This window comes from Agelaius phoeniceus, chromosome 1 (genome assembly GCF_051311805.1).
Source record: "Agelaius phoeniceus isolate bAgePho1 chromosome 1, bAgePho1.hap1, whole genome shotgun sequence".
Lineage (NCBI taxonomy): Eukaryota > Metazoa > Chordata > Aves > Passeriformes > Icteridae > Agelaius > Agelaius phoeniceus.
The window spans coordinates 25,404,613-25,425,732 of NC_135265.1; the positions used below are offsets into that span (position 1 = coordinate 25,404,613).

The following is a 21,120-nucleotide window of genomic DNA, read 5'->3' on the forward strand; positions in this document are numbered from 1 at the left end:
ATTATTGTAATATACTTTAAGACTGATTCACCTTTCCAAAAATCTTGTGTTTGAATTAGCCAATTTTGAACCTACTGTGATTATGTTAAATTTTCAATAGAGAGTACCATTAGCTGCTACTTCAGCTGAAAAACTTCGGTTATTTATAAAACAACAGGGAAGAAGCAGACTAGAGGAAGAGAGTCTCAGATGCTAAAACATCATTAAACAGATATAATTACATTCCTGCTAATTTGGCGGTCAAAACCAATCTGCAGCAACAATGGATCCAGCTCATGACACTCCAGAATGGAAATGTGATAAAGAGAACTAATTTTAAGGTCCAAATGTCCATATATGCCATAACCTGCTGTTTTCTGACTCTGCCTACACAAGTGTTCATGGCATAAGGTAGACATAGAACTAAGAAAACTAAACAACATACAGAAAGAGAGTGAAATCTTTCATGTAAGGTCCCTTTGAAAAGACAAGGGAAATTTTGAATTAGAAGTTTAATGAAAAACAAAGATGCAAACATTTTACTGTGAGTGAAAAAAAACAGTCCTGAATGACAGAAATAATCTGGATTAAAAAATCAAAATGAATTAAATCAGGAAAAATTCTCTTACTTGTCTCCTGTGCCTCTGTTTAGTGTGAACACCACACAACTATTTTACAGTATTTATCTTCAAAAGCAGGAGCCCATAAGACGGTTTTGCTGATTCAGTTAAAAATACAACCAGCTATATTCTGTACATACCTTCTGCTGACATTATATTAATGATCAAATTGTGTCTCGCTGTTTCGAAGGTACGCCTGTTATACGCAGTGATCTAGAGTGAAAAAGATTACAAAACAACGCAAAAATGAAAAGTATATAAATGAAACATCAGTGAAAGTTAAATTGATAACTTAGAAATACTTATCAGTTTTTAGGTACTTTGCCTCCTTATTTTGAATCATATGAATATTCATTCACTAATATAAAATTTGAAAGGTAAGATCAATTTATTTAATGCAGCACTACCTTCAAGTCAGGATATTGGAATTTTCTTGGCCAGTCTATAGCCAAATAAAATTAATGAATATGTGAAATAATATATTTTGGTCCTGATAGACGTATTCTGCCATATATGTGTAATCTTTCTCTTCTGTTATCTTTAAGAACCACCATAAGGACAGATTGGTTTCTCCATTTCCCCACGCAGCCTCCAATCCTCACCTCCATCAATACTGTAAGATCTAAATTCATCAATAGCTCCTAGGAAATAAACTACATGGAGAGGCTTTTTGAAGGAAAAAGTGTTGTGATGCTAGGAATTCCCATCTTTGGGACTGCTATGTAGTTTTAGCTCTGGTCCCAGTGAAGTCTCACTCCATGAATGGATTCAAAATAATGCTCCAATACAAGTAGTTTTAAAAAAAATCCTGCAATCTGTAAATGTAGGGGAAGTGAAAACTAGAAGGTAGATGCAACATTTGTGACTCTAATCTTTTGAAACATACACCTTCATAAATAAAATAAGCAAGGATACCAACCTAAAAGTTAAAATGTACCAATCTAAAAGTTAAAATGTTTAGGATGCCTGAAACGCATGCAAGTGGTTACTTCTCAGTGGTGACTCTACTCCAAGGTTGCACTACGATTAAGTGATTATTCATAAGAAATACTGAACAAGGCGGGCTATCAGTATAATTATGTATTATCTTCTCTACCTTTTTTATCCCTGCAAGGTGATAAATCTTTCATGAAATAAACTGAAAAAAACTAATTTTCTTTCTAATTTTAGACTTTAGTTTGCTCATTTCAAGAGCAAAGGAGAGGCAGAGGAGTGACAATAGTAACAGAACTACGTTGCTTCTCAGCAAACAGAACCACAAACCACTGTGACACAGGCTAATAAATAAAAAAAAAAGTAACTGATGTTGCACTTCTTTTAAAGGATTTGAATGAAAAGGGAAAATGCTGTGGAGTATCTACTGCAGGTTTGTTTAAGTGGAGAGGGAAAAGCCTACCCAACACAATCAGATCTCATTTAATGTTACAATTTCATTATAAAATTAACAGAAAATAAATATGAGATTTCTCTAGCCCTAATTCTGCTAATTTTTCAAAGGGTTCCTTCAACACCAGTTGAACCACTAGTACCCAGAAAATCAACCCCCCGGTCATCCAAGCTCTGTACAGGAGCAGGGCAGTACCCACTGTGAGCCTGCACTCCAGCAGTGGGAGCTGCCAGCATAGCCCACACACCACAGGACCACAGGCAGGCGTGGCAGAGGTTGCCTCTGTCCTGAATATTCATTCAGACACAAACTGTCCTTGCACAGCTTTCAAAGGAGCTTGAGCTCAGAATGTTACCTGCTCTACTGCAGTGCTGTGCATAATGCTAGGCTCTCCTCATCATGAGGTCTCCTCCAGTTAAGTGAGCTCCCCATGACATCCCCTCAGGAATTATAACATGATGGAAGTTCTATTCAGGCCAGGAATATGCAATCACTCTTCTCAGAGGGCACTAGGAAGAGGATCAAATGCCATCTGCCCTCCTCACACACCACAAAATTAATTCAAAAGCCACATCTAAGACTGAACTGCAAGGAATTAATTTGTATGCTAGGCAAGATTTACTTCAAATATAGCTTGAGGTCATGCTTAGAACGGAGGTCTTGATAAAGATCCTAGAATCTAAAAGCACATGCCATTTAAAAACTGGCAATTTCAAATAATAGTTTCCTCTAAATAAAGCCTGCAAGAACTTCTGCACGTGATCAATTCTCAGATGGTATTAGTCCTACTGAAATCAAAACAGAATCATGGGTACAAAATTAAACATGGGTGAAACTATCTGAAGTATAATTTAACATTCAGAGCTATCATTCTTGAGGAAGAAAAACTATATCAAATGCAATTTAGAAAAAAAATACTCATCAGGCATTTAAGACAAATACACTGCTGAAGCAGCAAAATTGCTGGAGCAAGTTATTGTGCAGATTTCTTAACACTGTGAACCATACAGTGCCTGATTCAGTCTGCTGTCTATGAAATACATGGTAGAAAATATTGTCCCCTTTCACTTTTGAATTGCTGCTCAATGAATAATTAGTGCTTTAAAACATTTGAATAGCTAACTCTCAAAAATACAGTTTTGTCATTGTTATACTCATAAGAATTAAATTCATAAAAGTGCTAAATAAAATAAAATAAATATCAACAAATATGAATAATGAGCAGGGGGACATTTGATGAATAATAGTTGAAAGAACCCCAAACCAATCAAACCAAAAACCCCAATCAAGCAAACAAAAACTAACAAGCAAAAAACCCCCACAACTGCTTATTGACTGAACACTTTCATCTAGTGGGGAAAAGTCAGACCCATATTTAGGCTGAATGTTACAAAGTTATGATTAAGTTATTTTTCAAGTACAGTTGCTTATAAAGTGTTTTTTTTTGCTCTGTATTTTGAATAAAACTTGAATATGAAATAGTAATTAACTCTTAAAAAACAAGGGGGAACTTGTAGACAGTTCTGAACCTTACACTCTAAATCAAAATATGTATTTTTGAACTTCTGAAGGCAAATACCTCAATGATGGTTGGCTTGCCCACATTTTCCACAGTTGGTGAGCCATACAGCACTCCATCACTGTATGGTGTCCTTTGGATATAGCGCAGCCATCCAGGTCTGTCAGGGTAACCCATTAAATTGGTATTGAACGTTATAGGATCATTACTTATTTCACCTAGATAAGAGAAATTATATTAGAATATCTACAAGAAAAAGTTAAATGCTTTAATTTTTCAACTAGGAAGTCACATTCTGCTTTCACTTGTTTTCTGAACCTTTCTAGGAGGAAAAGAATAAAAAAAAAATTGCTAACCTTTACCATATCAGAAATAAGTGAACTATTACTTAGCACTTCTAGGTACTAACAAATTCATACCTGGAAAGCATAACTAACTGTAGACATAATATGCAGGTACTTCCTAAAGTTTTGGCTAAATGAATGCTGATGTCCTTATGTATGTTCTTAATAACCCAATCTGCTTATTAACATTAAACTGTTCCTAAACATAGGAAGAAGGCTGAAGTCAAAAGACTATTTTTAAAAATGAAAGAAAACAGTATTATGAAGTCTCATATTTGATTTAATCTTCTATTTTGTCTTACATTTACTATATGCCTTCAAATTTCTCCTTCATATAGCCAGATACACACTATGTCTCAAACAGTAACCAGATAAATAGCATTTTTAACAGACATAAATTTCCACAATTTCATATTTAATGCAAAAATGATGAAACATTTCTTAATATCAGATATATATAATGGGTTACTACACCTTCCCAAATTAAGTACATTTTTTCACAATATACAATTATATGCATTTTTTCCCAAACAATCACAAACTAGAATATTTTAGAAGTGTAGGACTACACATTTTATTTCATTTGAAGATATTTCAATAGAAACTAAAACCTGTCTTGTTTATCTTATATGTTGAACCACAAGGTTTGCTAAATAAGACTTCAACTTTTTATAACAATATTTTTTCTGTATCTGCATATAATATTGAAGATCTTAGCATCTCATACCAGGCTTTGGGTAAGGAGGAAATTCCCCCTTAAAGTACTCTCTCTCCAAAACATGAACAAACAGAACTCCAGCAGAAGGGTATACATTCCGATCAGAGTGCACCTTAGACAGAATTGTGTACACTGAAAAGCAGAAGGAGAGATAAGAGACAGAAAAAAGGCAAAAATGAGACATGCTCTAGGTAACTTCATGCATTTCAACAGCAATGCAGGCATCTGGGAGAAGGACAGCAACAAATATTAGGCACCTGTTAATAAGATTTTTAAATGGTTACATAGATTTAAGGGTAGAACACAGAGCAAACCCTCTCTTTGCCCAACAGGATCCTTTCCAAGACTGCAAGAAACAAAACTGCCTATGTCAAGATTTCAAAATTTGTATAAACTCTTTATTTTTATAGTAATTAAAAAAATGAGGAAGGCTATTGTAATTTTATAGTTGGTTTATTTTTAATATTACATTAATAAAAGTACATTAAATGAATGACACAATCATGTTTTCCTGATATTTTACACAGAGAAAGCAACAGAGGAACACACAGGAACCTTACCAATCGCCAGTCGTCATTCCCCACTGAACAGAAATGGCAGATTTTTCACTTCTTGTGCAGAAAAGGACATAGCAATTCACTTCAACTGATTTCTATGACTTCTTATGGCAAGACTTTCTCAGACCACCAGGGTAAAATACAACTCAAACTTTTGGTTAGAGAGCTCTTTACTGAAGATGTTGGGCTTGTATTGAAGGATAAAATGAAAGGACAAGGGGATTTATAGGCCAGTCAGGTGAAACTGATTCCAAACAAAAAAAGTGAAGCCATGTTTTACAGGACTGAGGATCAAAAACTTAAAGAAAATTCAGAACAATCAGCATATGTAAAAGCAATAAGGTGGTTTTTATTTAGTACAAAATTTGCTGACAAGGGCATACCTTTTTAGGTATAACACATTGATGCAGAACTACATACACATTTTAATGAATTAGAAGAATGAAGAAATTATTACAATAAATTAGATGGATAAGAAGCCACTTTATCAACAAATTTCAAAATGTAAGTATAAACAGAGAATACTGATTTTATAGGCGTTTCTCAAGGTGTCTTAATAAGATTGATTGTAGCTCATATTACTAATTTTAATACTACTGAATTTTAATTTAATGCCCTAAAAGAATTGATCACTGCTAATAGATTTTGTCAGTGAGATGAAGATTACAAAAGTAGTAGATAAAGATGGTAAGCCACAGACAACCACACACAGCTACCAGCCTAGCTTGCCAAGCTGGAAGAAACTTCATGAGGAATCACATCTCCAAAAGCAAATTATAGGCCATACAGCCTGGAGGTGCTGTCACTGGCAAGACAGACTCCAAAAGACACTTCAGAGACATTGTAACAAACTGATAGGAACAAACTTGTAGCCCCCAGAGGTGCTAATTTCAACCTTGGATCAATAAGCATTTGAAATGTGGATAAAGCTCATGTAATTCTTCAATGCTGGTGTCATTTTTTAATCCTGGTACAATTTCTCCAGCCTTATAATTATACCAACTTTCTTACTTGAGATCTGCTTAAAAAGGCGCCATTAATTAGGCATTAATCACAGGCATTCCAGCCCTCGCACCACGTACTCTGAGTGGAATCTCTCTCACCTAATTTTAGATGCCTACAGAAACAACATCCACCACTAAGTTAGTTAGGCTCCTTTTATAGTCAGTGGAGAAGAAACAGATGCTTCTAGGGGTTGATTTATTTGATTTCTCCTGTAAAGTGAGATGAATCATGTCCTAGATTCCACACTACACCGACTAGTTCTCCATGGACTGCAGAGGGATCTGAGAGGAGATGCACACATCTGTAATGTAGACCTCCACATTTACATACTCCCCACTCTTCAAGCTTAATGTTGCAGAATGTATAACTCTGGATATACTACTGATCACATTCCACAGCATCTGCTTTTCTGAAAACCACTTTTAACACAATACTGAACAGAGCTAATAATAAACCTTTAAATAAAGCTAAAACTTTCTAATAATTTTATCTTAGTGAAAAAATTAAAATAATCCTGAAATTTGAATTGTTACAATTCTGTGTGGTTAATAAAACAGTGTCATTTTCATCATGTAGACTTACGTACAGTAAGATCATTGATTTACCTACTTAAAATTAGTAAATTATTATCCAAAAAACTTCTGCACTCAATTCTGTGAATGAGCCATAAACAGCACAAGGAAGTTAACTAATTTCCTTTAAAATATTTTCAAGAAAAGCTGAAAAAGTAACATTAATAGAACAGAAGAGCTGACAAAAATATGGTGGCTTGCTGAAGGTGCATCAAATACCTAGAAAAGATCATTTTTCCATTTCTGATACTTTTCCTCTACACTGAAAATCCATTTCAAACAGGAAGAACAGTGAAAAAGAAATGTGCATTTCTTTCTCAGTAAGCAATTCTTTCAGGAAAAAACAAGCATAATAGAATCAGCAGTTACTGAAAAAAAAACATATAACACTTATTTTGTCTGCTATAGGAAACCTATTACCACCACTAAATGCCTGCCCATTCCTAGCAATGAGATATTCCCTGCTGCTGAAATAAGTATACCAGCAAGGATTTGATGCAGCTATAAAACACTGATCTTGGTGGAAGTCTAGAAACATCTCTCAGAAGAAAAAATCTCAGAAACCTGTTCTATCTTGTAATGACAAACACAGCATAATGACACAAGTATGGTGATTAAAAACTCAGAAGTTCTTGCCCTCATTGTCAGAGATGCCCTCCTTGTTTTCCCCACAAGAAGTTTCTTCAAAACCTTCAAAAAGAAGGAAAATGACGAGTCTTCAGTCTGCTACAGCTATCACCAGCTTTACAACAATGAAACAAGTGAAAGGCTACTTTCTTCACCAGCTTTTAAAACCCATGATTATTTTCAGGAGACAGACTGGAGATGAACGTGTAATCATCATCTTGGGTGATCTAGGGACGAAACTGAATATACTTAACAAATAGATACTAATCTAATACAGCAGACTGCCAGATGTGAATTGTCTGGGCAAATTCCCTGTGGTAGATAAAAGTGTCAGGGACTGTGAAAAGCTTCTGTAAAACTAATCATGGGAAATTAAAAATCTTCATTAGGATCACATCAGATACCTGCTAGAATTGGCTACCATGACAGCACTGCTTTCCTCTTTCTTGTTTCTAGATCGCTTGGAGGACTTTCTGTAGATCCCAAGATCTCCTTAGAGGTCTTAAATACAGGAACAGCCAGGAATCCAGACAGGATTTTATCAGCCTGCAGCCCAGGGCCTGTTACCAGAAGCAGAAAACCTCCATCTCCAGAAATTTCAGCAGTTTCACCATGTTGGTTGCAGCCTGTATGTTGATGATCCTTAGGAAACAATTCGCCTGGAAGTTTTTTGGGTTTTTTTCCTAGAAATTTCAATTGTTCTCTCCCCACTGATATTTAGCAGATGAAGAACAATCCCAGAAATAACTTGATCTGGAGGCCAATCCAGATTGCCTGCCTAGATAAGCAATCAGTGCAAAGCTTCTTCTCAGCCAGTGTGCACAAGCTACAGTATTTGATGTGTACTTGCATAAAGGACATAAAATAGTCTTTTTACATCTTATTTTAAAATAGTCTTTTTACATCTTTCTACATTCATGTGTGAGAAGACTTTCTAAATTGTTACAGAGAAGTTATTGTATTAAGCAAACTGCAGAGGTATCTTCAAGCAACCAGCCATGATAAGAAAATGTGCAGTATTAGGTATAAACACAGCCATTATTTCAAGCAAAGCTACAGGAACACGAAAAGTCAGGGAAGACTAACAAGAACACACAGGTCTGTCAATATTTGAAGATTGAAGAAATGTAAAGTTTTCCAAATTACTTACCTTAAAATAGTACCCTACTCCTAAAACAAGGACATGACTGGAAAAGCAAGAGTAATATTAAAAGCAGGTTTGCTTGAACCAACAGGGTATTTAAATTTACAACCTAAACTCACCATTCTTCTGAACAGCCTTTATTCTGCTGATAACATAACTGTGGGCTCGCTTAGTCGTCCAGTTAACAGTTCCATTATTGCCATCAGCAGAGCTTAGCAAAATAGCTTTTCACAATAAAACAAATGCAAAAAAAAAAATTAGTCAGATCAACAGACTGCCACAAACAATTTGATCAGATGGGATCAGACACCTTCTACATCATGTTTTGGTTTTAGTCAAAGTTTAGGAACCACAGGTCAAAAAAGAGGTGTTTGGTTTGAGTATATAAATATATAATAATCTTTCTCACCATAATCTTTTTGACACCCATTTTTCCAAATAAGCTAAGTCTATACTAAATACTTAAAAAGCTAAGTCAATACTAAATACTTAAACCTCTGCAGACACTTCTGCTGACATAATTGTACTGATAACAAAGATGAAGAAGAGCATTGTCTAATAAATCTATTTGCACAGACAAAACCTCACATACAGACAAAAATATATAAAGTGGCTTTCACTGGAGTGGTATATTTTGGTCAAAGTAGGAAAATTAAAGTAAGCAAGCTTTGCTTTTATAATGCTGCTTATATAAAGACACATGGGGCTGATTGCCTTGCAGGCATAACCAATAATCAATTTTGAAAAGAGAACCCATTAAAAATGGCTGCCTACATCCCACACAACTAGAACACAGCCTGAAATCAGCCAGATACATGCAGCTGAAGGTGGAAGTTTTAAATGCAGTGAGGAGCAAATGATTACTGGAGACAGAAAGCAGCTGTAGAGCTGACAGAAAGATTCCATCTCACCAGTAGCAGAGGTGCCTGAGAAAGCTCCCTCCTCACTTCCCACTTTTTGTTCCTGCTCTTCTGGGATGAATAATAGGTATACCAGCTGTACAGTTACATGCCAGCTGAAAGTGCAGAGGGAAGGAACTGCAGTCAGATGCTAGGAAAGGGAAAGTGGCCATAATGAGTAGGTGTTTTTGTTTTGAAATACTTTGGGAGTAAGAACTCATGTCAAACTTTGGATCAAAGATGTTTATGGACTAGTATCTTAATATACTTGTAAAAAAAACAATACCAGAAACATCAAGGAGCAGTACCTGTGTACAGATACACCAGTCTGCAGGAAGAAATGAACACTTATTGGAAAACATGCACAGTACATGAAAGAAGCCTAAACATATGTGGAAACTTCTGACCTGCTACACCAGGCAGCTACAGGCAGCTATCAAATTAGTGATAAGACATTCTTCAAACAGAATTCAGGAGGCCAAACAGATCTGGCTTAAGCAGTAATAAAGGTACACCACAGTCAATCAACGCATGTAAGACAGATATCTATTATTGATAATTCACACAAAACATCTAAAATTGAATTGAGGATGGAGTGTAATTAAAAATTGTTTATTATTTATTATTTATTAAATTTAATAAAAAATTATTTATTAAATTTAATAATTTGATTAATGCAATAATTGCCATACCAACACAATAATGTTTCTAACAACTTTTGCCCTGCTGAACTGATCTGCATATTATGCAAGTCAATATAATAACACCCTAGGGACTATGAAATTTAGTACTGCATAGGACTTTGCATAAATTTTAGTAATTCTTGAAAAACTCAAGAAATTGCTAAAAAGATCAAATAAAGTTTCTCCATTATTCCAACTGGATGAGCTGGGCAATCAGAGGCTTGTCAGCTACAAACCAGCACCAGTACCAGACAATACAATTAATACAAGATTAGCTAACTGAATTATTAAATGGAGAATAGTATTAGAGTTGTCAAAATTATTATACTTATCACAGTCCTTATTTAATCCTCATTAAGGATTTCATGTACCTTTTTTGAGACTTTTGGTGAGCCCACAAGTTTTTCCTGATAACAACAGCAATAACATTACCCTTAGCTATACAGCTTGTCACTTAACACTTCAATTGAAGAGTAAACACTAAATCATTTTAGCACATTTAAATGCAATTAAAAAATTAAAAAAAAAATAAAGACAAGTTCCACAATGTGTTTTTCAATATAAATGGTCAGTAAGTGTCTTTCATTTGGGTTCCAAGTTATGCAAGGTTTGGCTGTGTGGATTGAAGAAGTCACCTGTCTACCTCTCCATGCTATGCTGCATTTCACAGGGGAACTGGAAAAGCAACCAATATGCCTATTTTCAGATCCTAGAGTTTATAGTGTGATGTTTTCATATATATCACCACTGAATTGATTTCAAATGACAGATGTGAAAAGCAAGAGAATAGGGCTGCTAAAAAGTTAATCTGTTATATGAGTTTTCTGGTGGGTCTCACAAAGTTTTGGCATTAGCCTTATGTAACCGGGGTGGAAGAAAGAGAGGCAGGAGAGAGATGGAGATGGGGAGACAAAGAATGACTTGTATGTATCAAATATACTGATAGAATTTGCAGGTAAAAACAAAGGCCAGGAGACTGACAAATAATAGAGATGACAGAACAGTCTGCATTGTCTGTGAAAAGGTGATCATGTGCAGTTCAATAGACTAGAATGTAACTGCACAGCAGGAACAAAGGCATCAGCATGCCAAACACATACTGTGAGCACACAATTCAGGGATGCTCAGCTTGGGTAACAACCTAGTGATGTAAGTCAGGTTGAACAGAGCTTTCACCAGAACACTGGCAGAACAGCTGACATGTAAACAGCAACATCAAGGAGGAACAGGCAGACTTTATTTTTGTACTTGACACAGATATGATCACTGTTCAAATGCTCTGTCTAGCAGAGCCTTCAAGAAGCAACTGACAACACCAGGAAGGCTCTGGGAAGATCTGAATACGATTAAAAGATGACAAAAGAGACCTTATACTACAGAACGCAGGGATTCAAACTATGCATTTTATCAAAGAGACAGTTTAGAATTAATTTAATCAGCCTTGTACTCCCGATGAAAAGAATGTTAATAGTGTCAGGCTCTTCAGTCTGTTACACATGTTGCCACAGTTGCTGGAGAAGCCACCACTGCCTTCAACAGCAGGAGTATTTCATAGCCCTGTGCCTGGGACTTGAATATGCCCAGGTGAAGCATATCACAGCTGTTCCTTCTTTCTCCAATTATGTTTTCTTTAAATTATACCTTAATTATAATTGTGTTGGTTATAAATAAAAATCACTTTTGTATTAATTTATGCTCTTTTTTTCCCCTTTTAAAGTATATTTGCATAATATTTAACAACCGAATATTTACCAGAGTGGATACCCACAACAATTTCTGACCACACAACAATCAGAAAAGGACACGAGTATCGTGGACCAATTTCACCTTCCCCATTCCTTTACTGCACTCTGACCTCCAAGCAGTATCCTGCACCTCTACCTATCCTCTTATTCCTTCTTTGAAGTAGGATCTCAAGCCCATCTCTCCTACTATTAAAGCAGCACACAGCTCAAGCTATCAAACCCGGCCTCTTCCCCTCTCTCCTACACCTCCACCTTGCCCTGGGACCTGACATAAACACATGCTTGCTACTTTGATGCAACAGACCAGGGCCTCTGGCCATGCTTACTCTCTTACAGCACAACCCCACTGCAAAAAGCTACCCTTGCACTCCTCTACTGCATATCCCATGTGGCTCAGTCCTCCTTTCTCTGAATTCTGAGCTGGAAGTGCAGATTCATACACAGCACATTTTTCTGAAGGACTGCTGAGAACCACACAGCAGAACAATTAGAAAATGACACCATAAGTTGAAGTGAAACATCTGTGAAGAGAGAACCACCTGCAAGGTGCATAGCCCACAGCTGAAATCAGAGCTTGTAGCCAGGCAGTTACTGAGGATCCACTGGTGTCTGCACTGGATTCTTGCCCAGCTGGTCACATCATCCACTAAAGGAGGCAGAAGCTGCAGCACCCACCTACTCTCCCTTCTCTTCCAACTTCCACACACTGTCCTCTTGCCTACTAGCTAGTACGTGGCAGAAATTTACTATTAATTAGAAGGGATTCTCTCAGTGGAAATTCACATTGAAACTGGATCTGTTCTAACCCTCTTCAACAACAGCTACTATCTAAGAAACAGAAATTAATTTGTATTAGTTCTCCATTGCAGATTGCTCAGGTCCCTCTACATTTAAACTGTTTAAAGGTCCAAATTAACCCCAGGAATGTTTCTCAGCTCTATTCTTATTAATCTTTGTTCAGTAGGTTTTCCATCTGTTCCTGTGCTATCCACTGATTACTGTAACATCTAAGCATTTCTCCTAAATCATTTAAGTAATGTAACCAAATAAAGCATTTATCAGTCCCACTGTTAAACTTCAGCATTAGCATTCATGGGAATGCTACAAATTAACTACTTGGAGAACAAAACCCTCATGATTTATTAACAGTCGTATTTACCCACCACCATTCTCCCTCCTACTGCAGGCCTAACAAGAGAAAACTTTCCACAAAGGTGAGGAAAACATTGTCAGTTCCTGTGGTTCCAGTCCAAGTGTAACCAAGGGGGTATGACCAGGCCACCCTGGTGGCCTGCTATTCCAGGATATCTCACACATTTCTATCATCTTTTGATATGAACTATCAGGGTATCCCTGCAATTGCATTCCAAATTTCAGAGGTGGCAATTGTTTTGAAAGACTAAAGAATTCAGAAACGTCATTGGTTTCAATACACTAAGATTTCTGTTTGCTCAGTAGGTTGTTCTTTCTGACTTCTCATTTTCATAGCTTGGACTGTCACTAAAATAACCTACATTTAAAAGACATTTTGGCTGTTTGTGTTGCAATTGTAACAACATTTAGATACAGATTCAAATTCCTATGGAAGTAATCAAAACCAGCAACTTTCATCTAGAAGTCTGCCAAGGAAGATACTCTACACTCATAGTGACTACTGTAAATTTATCACCCTCTATCCAGGAAGAATTCAAAAGCTCTTCAGATACTGAAAAAAAAAAAGATACTCTTGTCTAAGATTTAAATAACTTTTTTCTTTGATTGGAAATAATCTTTCTTCTAAAGAAAGGGTTTTACTTCAGTGACTGCAATTCCTGAAGTACTTTAATGAACTTCCAACCAAATCTAAAAACATTAAGAAGCAAAAATAAGCCTCTTTACACACTGAACAGTTACATATTCTGCCATAAAGCTGACTTCTTATTGTCTGGCTTTAGGACCTCCAAGATGTCTCCATGTACTGCCTATAAATAATATGTTTCTGTAATGAAAAGCATATTAATGGAACAGCTACCTTTCCCCCTCCTGTAATTACTTATTCAAGTAAGTACCTATTGACAGTAGATTGTATTGACCTGGCTCAGATTAGTAGTACAGGCAGCATCTTCACAGGCAGGCAGGCAGACATCCAGAGGCTCTCTGAAGGAAACCTGCTTCTCTGCCCTTATGCTTGCACCCACAACAGGAACAAGGGCAGGTGTGCTGTGGTGTTAGCTTGAAAACACCAGACCATCTGTGAAATGTTCTGCCTCCTTGCACAGGGCGCGGCTCAGCAGAGGAGTGCTGCCAACAGCACTTCTGCTGTCAACAGCAGGGCAAGGGCAGGGATCTGGTTCAGCCTCCTGTATCCCGCCCCAGGCAGTGATTTCACAGCTGTTCTAAATGGGCATGTCTGCAGCCCTGCTCAAAAGGGGCATTCCCGGCACATTCTTCATCAGCCAGCACACACCAGTGGAAACAATCCCAAACCAGTCCTGGGCAGCCCTTACACTTCAGTGAACTATTTTTGTGGGTTGACTAGTTTTGAGCAAGGTGACCCCAATCCACAGTATCACTGTACTAGTTTATTTGTCACCAAGGAAAGCAGCAAATAATCCCTAGCTGTGCAAGGGATGGAGAATGCTTTCTGGCAGCAGTGCAGCCTAATGACAAATTAATGTGACCACATAACCACAGCTTGCAAAGTGAGAACTAATGAGCTTCTTCCGTACTTTGACCCCTTTATAGGAAAAGAAGAATGCAATTCCATTTCTCTACAACAAATGAAACAGGGGTTCCAGGGACAACATGGGCACTGACAACTAATTCTAAGTGCAGAAATACAGGGCAAAACCACTGGCCACAGTCACTCAAAAGAAGTGCTGATACCCACTCTCTCTGCAGATACACAATATGGGGGCAACTCATTGCTCTGCCAAACTAATATGACAGAGAGCTCTATTAGTGTAACTGAGCAAACTTCTAGGAAGTCTGTTACTACAAAGCTAGAATCAAAGAACACCTAACTAGTTTCTAGTAGAAATACTTAATCCTATATATCACTTCTCACAATGAAGTCCCATGTTTTCCTAGCAGTGGAGCATCATCAGCTTGCATTTGGGAGTCAATACCTTCAATTTGAGTACTATACCAGACCCCTAGGAGCAACTGAAATCAGTCTTACAACCTTTAAATTCTTAATTCTTGTGAAATTCCCAGATGATGAAATAATGTTTTGCCTCAAGGAGGATAGGGAGAAGTGAGAGGCAGACAACCCTTCTGACTTCTGACAGCAGTTATCCTCCTCCAGAAAGCCTTTTGTCATGCATTTTTAAGAAATGCAAAAATCATAAGTCAACTTTCTTTGGTAGATCAAGCACTACAACACAAATGGGAAAAACTAATCCATATTAGTTGAGGAAAACTAAAAGAAATCTATTTACAAGTCCTGTGCTACTTCTCACATGCCATTTTGTCTGTCAGATATCTCTTGCCTTGTTAAGTAATGCTGCAGTACTGTAAAGTTTACAGGATTCAAAAGAATGGATTTTCATGCTGGGCAATGCATCTTGGAGAGGCAGACGAAGTTGGAACTTCTTTACTTAGGGAGAATGGAGGGGAGCTCAGGTGAGCTCCTGGGACAGCTTCGTTCAGATCAGGAATATACTACAAATCTCCACAAATTTTATCTAGATATCTCTTAAAATAATGTAACTGAACTAAAAGAAACATGAACTAAAGTTCATGCCTCCTTTTTTACATCAGTTTCAGACCACATATTCTTCTGGTTTAACTAATGACATCTCACTGAACCAACCTTAGAAAGGTCTAAGTGGAAAAGTTATCATGAAAAAACCTTAACACCTCTTCCCTTACCATGTAGCCTGGGAAGGACTTGTGGATTAAGCTCACAACTCAGTTTCTTGTAGGTCATTTAGTTGACCTTTGTAAAATACATTATTTCAGTTGATACTGAAACCTTATTCTCAATTGTCCTAGTTCTTCTTTGGTTGCTATCCCACAATCAGTCATGGAGGGGAAGGCGGAAGAGGTAGGAAAAATTTCCGCATAAGGGAAAAGCAGTCTTGTCTTGCACCTAACACATGAAGTCTTATGCTCACATTGAACAACTTTACACTTAAGTTCTCATCACATCTTTAATAAATCCAGTACCTCATGTCAATTCTGTGGCTAATAACCTATGACAAGTATAGTCATAAGTAAAAGAAGTACTAGGAGATTCAAGAGGATTCAGAGCAGACTGCTTGCAGATAACACATCACTGACCTCTCTGAACTCAAAATAACCCAAACAGATTTCTTGCTGTTAACTTACTCTTGGTGTAACAAGTTTCACAAAGGCAGTCCTGTGGCTGGGCTGCTATTAAGTGTTGGCTGTTTGGTGTATTTCACTGTGAAGAACCTGCAGGGGAAAAACCTGCATGAAAGCTATTATTTAGCTTTTAGGGACCAGGAGCAAGACTTTTTCTGAATTCCTAATTCTGGCTCGGCTGGACTAAGTGGTCAAGATGGGAAATAACGGAGAAGAAGGGCAAGCAAAAGACACCCCCGTACACACAACAGCCCGTCTCTCGCGTCAGGCACCAGGTCGAGGGACCGGAGAGCGCAGCGGGCCCGGCCCAGTCCCCGAGAACGGAGGCTCCCGCGCCATCCAGCGGCTCTGAGCCAGGCCTGGCTCCCGCGCCCTCCGGCACTCCCGCTCCGGCCTCACCCACCGCCCCCGGCTCCCTCAGCCCGGGCCCCCGCCGCGCCCGCCGTGCCGGGAGGGGCTGTGGCGGTCCCGGGGCGGGGGCGCGCAGGCCGCCATCCCCGCGCCGCCTGTGGAGCGTCCCCCGGGAGCCGCCGGAGCCGCGGCACGGGGAGATGCTGGGACAGCCCGGCCCCCGCACTGACGGGGGGCACGGAGCAGCGGGAGTGGGGCACGCAGCCAGCCGCAGCCGGAGGGCGAGGCGGGGAGGCGGTTCCGCCGGGAGGGGACGCGAAGCCCAAGCAGAGGCAGAGCCGCGGCGCAGGCCGGCCGCTGCCGGCGGGGCCCGCCACCGCTCGCCGCGGGAGACGCGCCGTGACCGACCTGTCAGCAGGAGCGTGGTGAGGGCGCTGTGCGGCCACGGCCCCGCCGCGCAGCACCGCATCGCTCCCCGCTCCTCCGCCTGCTGCTGCCGACACCACCGCCGCCGCATCCTCTACGCCGCCAAGTACCGCTACTCCTGCCGCCGCTGCCACCGCCTCGCCCCGCGGCGGCCGCAGCATCCTCCCCTTCCCGCCCCGCTCCTCCCCGCCCCGCCCCGGCCGCCGTCTCCAGGCAGCGCGGCCGGGAAATGCCGGGCATGCCGGGAGGAGCCGCTCGCCGCCATGGCGGGGTGGGCACGGGGAGCAGAGTTGCTCGGTGCCGCCTCCGCAGGGAGCTGGCTCCGCGGGACAAGGTTCCCCTCAGGGCGGGGGCAGAGCGGCTGTGGCCCCGGCAGAGGCTGGGGCTGCCCCGCCTGCCCCGCGGTGCAGATGTGGCGGGACGAAGCCGTGGTGCCCCGGGTGGAGGGGCGAGGCGTAGGCTGAGGTGCCCTGCCCAGCCCAGCCTTGTCCCGCGCCCTCCCTTGGAGAGCCGGCAGGGGAGGATGGCATCCCACACCCACCGGCTTGCCTGGTGCACACAGAGTGTGCTGTGCTCTTGGAAAACATCGTGGCGAAACCTCCCAACAGCAGCTTTTTGAACACCTTACCCTATCGCACTGGAGGGGGTCCACCAGAGGGTCAAAAAGATGATTACGGGTCTGGAGCATCTCTTATAAGGACAGGCTGCAGGAGCTGGGCCTCTTCAGTCTGGAGAAGACTGAGGGGAATCTCATCAATGCATATAAATATCTCAAAGGTGGGTGCCAAGAGGATGGTGCCAGGCTATTTCCAGTGGTGCCCAGTGACAGGATGAGGAGCAATGGCCATAAATTAAAACACAAGAAGTTCTACCTCAACACGAGGAAGAACTTACACTGAGGGCAGCAGAGCATTGGAACAGGCTGCACGGGGAAGTCATGGACTCTCCCTCTCTGGAGAGGTTCAGAACCCACCTAGACACATTCCTGTGAGATCTGCCCTAGGTGACTTTGCCTTGGGAGGGGGTTGGACTGGACAATCTCCAGAGGTCTCTTCCAATATTAACAATTCTGTGATTCTGTGACACCAGCAGTAGGGCACCTGGCAGGCTTCCCTAGTGCACACAGATATGGCATGCTCTTGGAGGACATCACGGCAAAAGCCCTTGCAACTGTAGTTTTCTGACAACTTATCCTATTTTAAGCCTATATCCTTACTCCACACGAAGCTGGTTTGTTTTTTCCAGTGTTCAGCAGCTGTTCCTGCAGCTGGTGGAGTTGTGAGTGGGGTGTCTAGAGGGGTTGGTTGGGGTCCCAGCTCCAGGCTGACCTGTGTGTGGAGGCTTGCATCCAATTTCCTCTGTCAGGTCTGACCATTCCATGCTGTTTCATTTCCACTGTCTGCATTATGCTTTCTGGACTCATTACTGATTTTTGACTGTCATTTAATATCTGTGGGGTAGCTCAAAAGCTATGGCAGTCTTTGCTGAACTGTGAAAGCAAATCTCCCTGTGGAGGATGGAAGAATATTGACAAATGTAGTTCTTGGCAATGGTGATGTATTTTGAGAGTAGGTGTATGTATATGTCATATATAACTGCTTAAGACAAAGTGCTATGTAAATACTGCATTTTCTTTTAGGGAGCTACTCTCTCTCAGCTTTCTGAATGATTCATGTAAAAGTAGTCCCTGTACTAGAACTACATACTCCACAATGAAAGCCCCATCTCAACAAATAGACCCGTTTTTACTTTTATTTTCTCATTCTAGTGGACTGTCGTGTTTGCTATTTGAAAATTGCAGTAAGTCTTCCATTATCCATGAAAATAACCTTCCTTCATTTTGCATAGAGAATTGTGATTTCTCATGAAATTTCATAAGCATTTCCCTTCTAGCAAGCCAAATGTATTGGCAAAAAAGTAATAATAATTGTATGCTTTTGAGATTTGGAAGAAAGAAATATAATCTGTCTTACTTAAATTGTATTGACCTTATTGAACTCTTTATAAGCCAGGGAAAAAAGACAACTGTAGAAGACTTTAACCTATCCATCTTTAGTCTTGTTACAGCTCTAAATTTCCATTAATCCATCTCATGAAGGAGAACTTTACATAGCAAGAGGCTCTTCAGTATAAATATTCTGCCTGATATTAAGATGCAAAATAGTCTGGTGTTTTAGTCAGCCAGCTCATTATCCTAGATAAAGGACTTTTTTCCTTCTCATTCCACAGAGACTTTCAGAATATATTTAAATTTTAATTTGACTACAAAGATATTTAAGAGCAGAAATCACACTCCTTCGCTTACCTGTGCCTAGAAGTACTGTTCTGTTTCGTGACACTTTTTGATTTTGAGTAGGCTTATTTCCTCTCTGAAATTAATGTGATTTTTTTGCTCATTCCCTTATGTAAGTATAGAAAGCCATACAGATGCAGCTGTTCCATAAGAATGTCAGATAGCCAGCTCATGCTATGATGGTAATGTTTAGACTAACAAGTCTATATAATATACTGGTAGCTTTCTAACAATAATTTTTATGCTACTGAAGTGTCTGATTTTTGTAAACATCTGTACTGTTATCAGCTTATTAATTACCATTTTCTTTCCAAGTATTGCATGTTGAAATGTTATGCTCTATAAAACAGTCAACATCATTTTAATGTAGTAGCAGCACTGTAATAGTGTTCAGTGCTTTCCCACCTTTGCAGAGAAAAAAGTGTCCATTTATCTAAAACACGTTTGTGAGATGTCCTGCCTGAGAAGAAAAGGTCATGGACATGGAAAGAAGTGCCACAAAAGCCTGCCTTGTCCCACTGCTTCCTTCCTGGCAGCACTTATGTGTGGGTGGGTATCTCTGTCTTTTTTTTGAGTGTATCTTGAGGCTGACATTCCAAAGTACACATCACTGACCCAGCCCTGCAAAACAGACTGACTCACCTGGGAAATTTTGGCTAATGCAGTGCATTTAAGAATCCTACCCTTTCATTCCTAAAATGATGTGATATGAACACAACAGCTTGTTTAAATCAGCCACCAGTGATTTGATATTGATTAGAAACACTCCCTCTGTAAGTATTTCTTTCTCCTGTAATTTAACAGACTGCCTGTATTGATACTAATTGAAAGGGAACAGTGATGAGACATTTTCACAGCAATTGTTCTGTATTCCATATTTACTGCATTTACTTTGGCAAGGAGAAGAGCTGGCTTCTAGCATTACAATAGTTTTAGCTAAAGCTTTTTAATTCCAGAATATATACCCCTCATTTTGCAGGGATGCAAAAGTAACAACTACTGCTTCCCCATGCATTTTGCAGACTTCAAAGGTTTATTTTGTTGTTCAGACACATTAGGAGGCTGATTTCATGCAGAAGGAATACAACCTAATCCATTTGCCTCTTTCTTTTAGAGCACAGGCCCTTGGAGCTTGATCTTTATAGGCACTGAATGCTTGCAAGTGTTTGGTGTTTCTGGAGATCAGCCCACCTAAACAAAAGGAGAAAGGGCAGTCTTTCTTTTTCCTTCATGTTTTTTTATGCTTTCTTATGAGAAAAATATTTTTATATTGTTTGTATTTTTGCATTGAAAAATATTGTTGTATGGCTTTCAGTAAGGCTAACAACTAGTATACGAAGTCATTATGTAAGACATAAACAGAGCAACTGCAATTCTTGTTCTGGTTTGCAAGTCCTGAGGAGTTTATAATACCACCTTTCATTACATTCCAAGGATTCTTATTTCCATTTGTACTTCTGTCTTTCTAATGTTTACTGGAAGCCTTTTGGCATGTTAATGTAGTAATTTGTGACTACAGTACAATATTTGTTTTCATGCAGTGTTTAACTAAATATTTTATATGCAGCACTGCTACAGGATACTATATACAACAAAAATTCTTTAAAAATTAGGGGGTTAAGAATTTTGGTATTATGTCAACTGCACCCAACAGATGCTTATTGAAAGCACATTATTCAAAACTTCCAGAGTTGAACAGAAATAGATTTATGACTTGTGTTTTTTGCTGATTTAGCCCATGTGTTTTATCTTCTACTAGAATTTTAAAGTGTAAAGAGGAGCTCAGAAGATCAAATTATATAATATAGTAGTTATCTCTAGAATCTGGTGTGTATTTTGGAAAATACCATGTGTTTGGAGAAAGAAAGTTATATCCAAATATAGGAGTGATAAACAGGAACAAATTTTAAAAAATAAGAAATAGGAAGAAACAAGAAGTGCCC

At 39.4% G+C, this 21,120-nt stretch overlaps 1 protein-coding gene across 1 annotated transcript in view; it reads right to left on the bottom strand.

The window, feature by feature from the left end:
- SGCE (sarcoglycan epsilon) overlaps positions 1-17,224 on the bottom strand; it is a 31,409-nt gene extending 14,185 nt beyond the window's left edge. Inside the window, 6 exon segments of the mRNA XM_054628122.2 lie at positions 740-812; positions 3,566-3,723; positions 4,577-4,699; positions 8,592-8,696; positions 16,867-16,978; positions 16,980-17,224. Coding sequence (XP_054484097.2) covers positions 740-812; positions 3,566-3,723; positions 4,577-4,699; positions 8,592-8,696; positions 16,867-16,978; positions 16,980-17,045 — 637 coding nt within the window. The 5' untranslated portion in view covers positions 17,046-17,224.
- Positions 17,225-21,120: the final 3,896 nt, after the last annotated feature.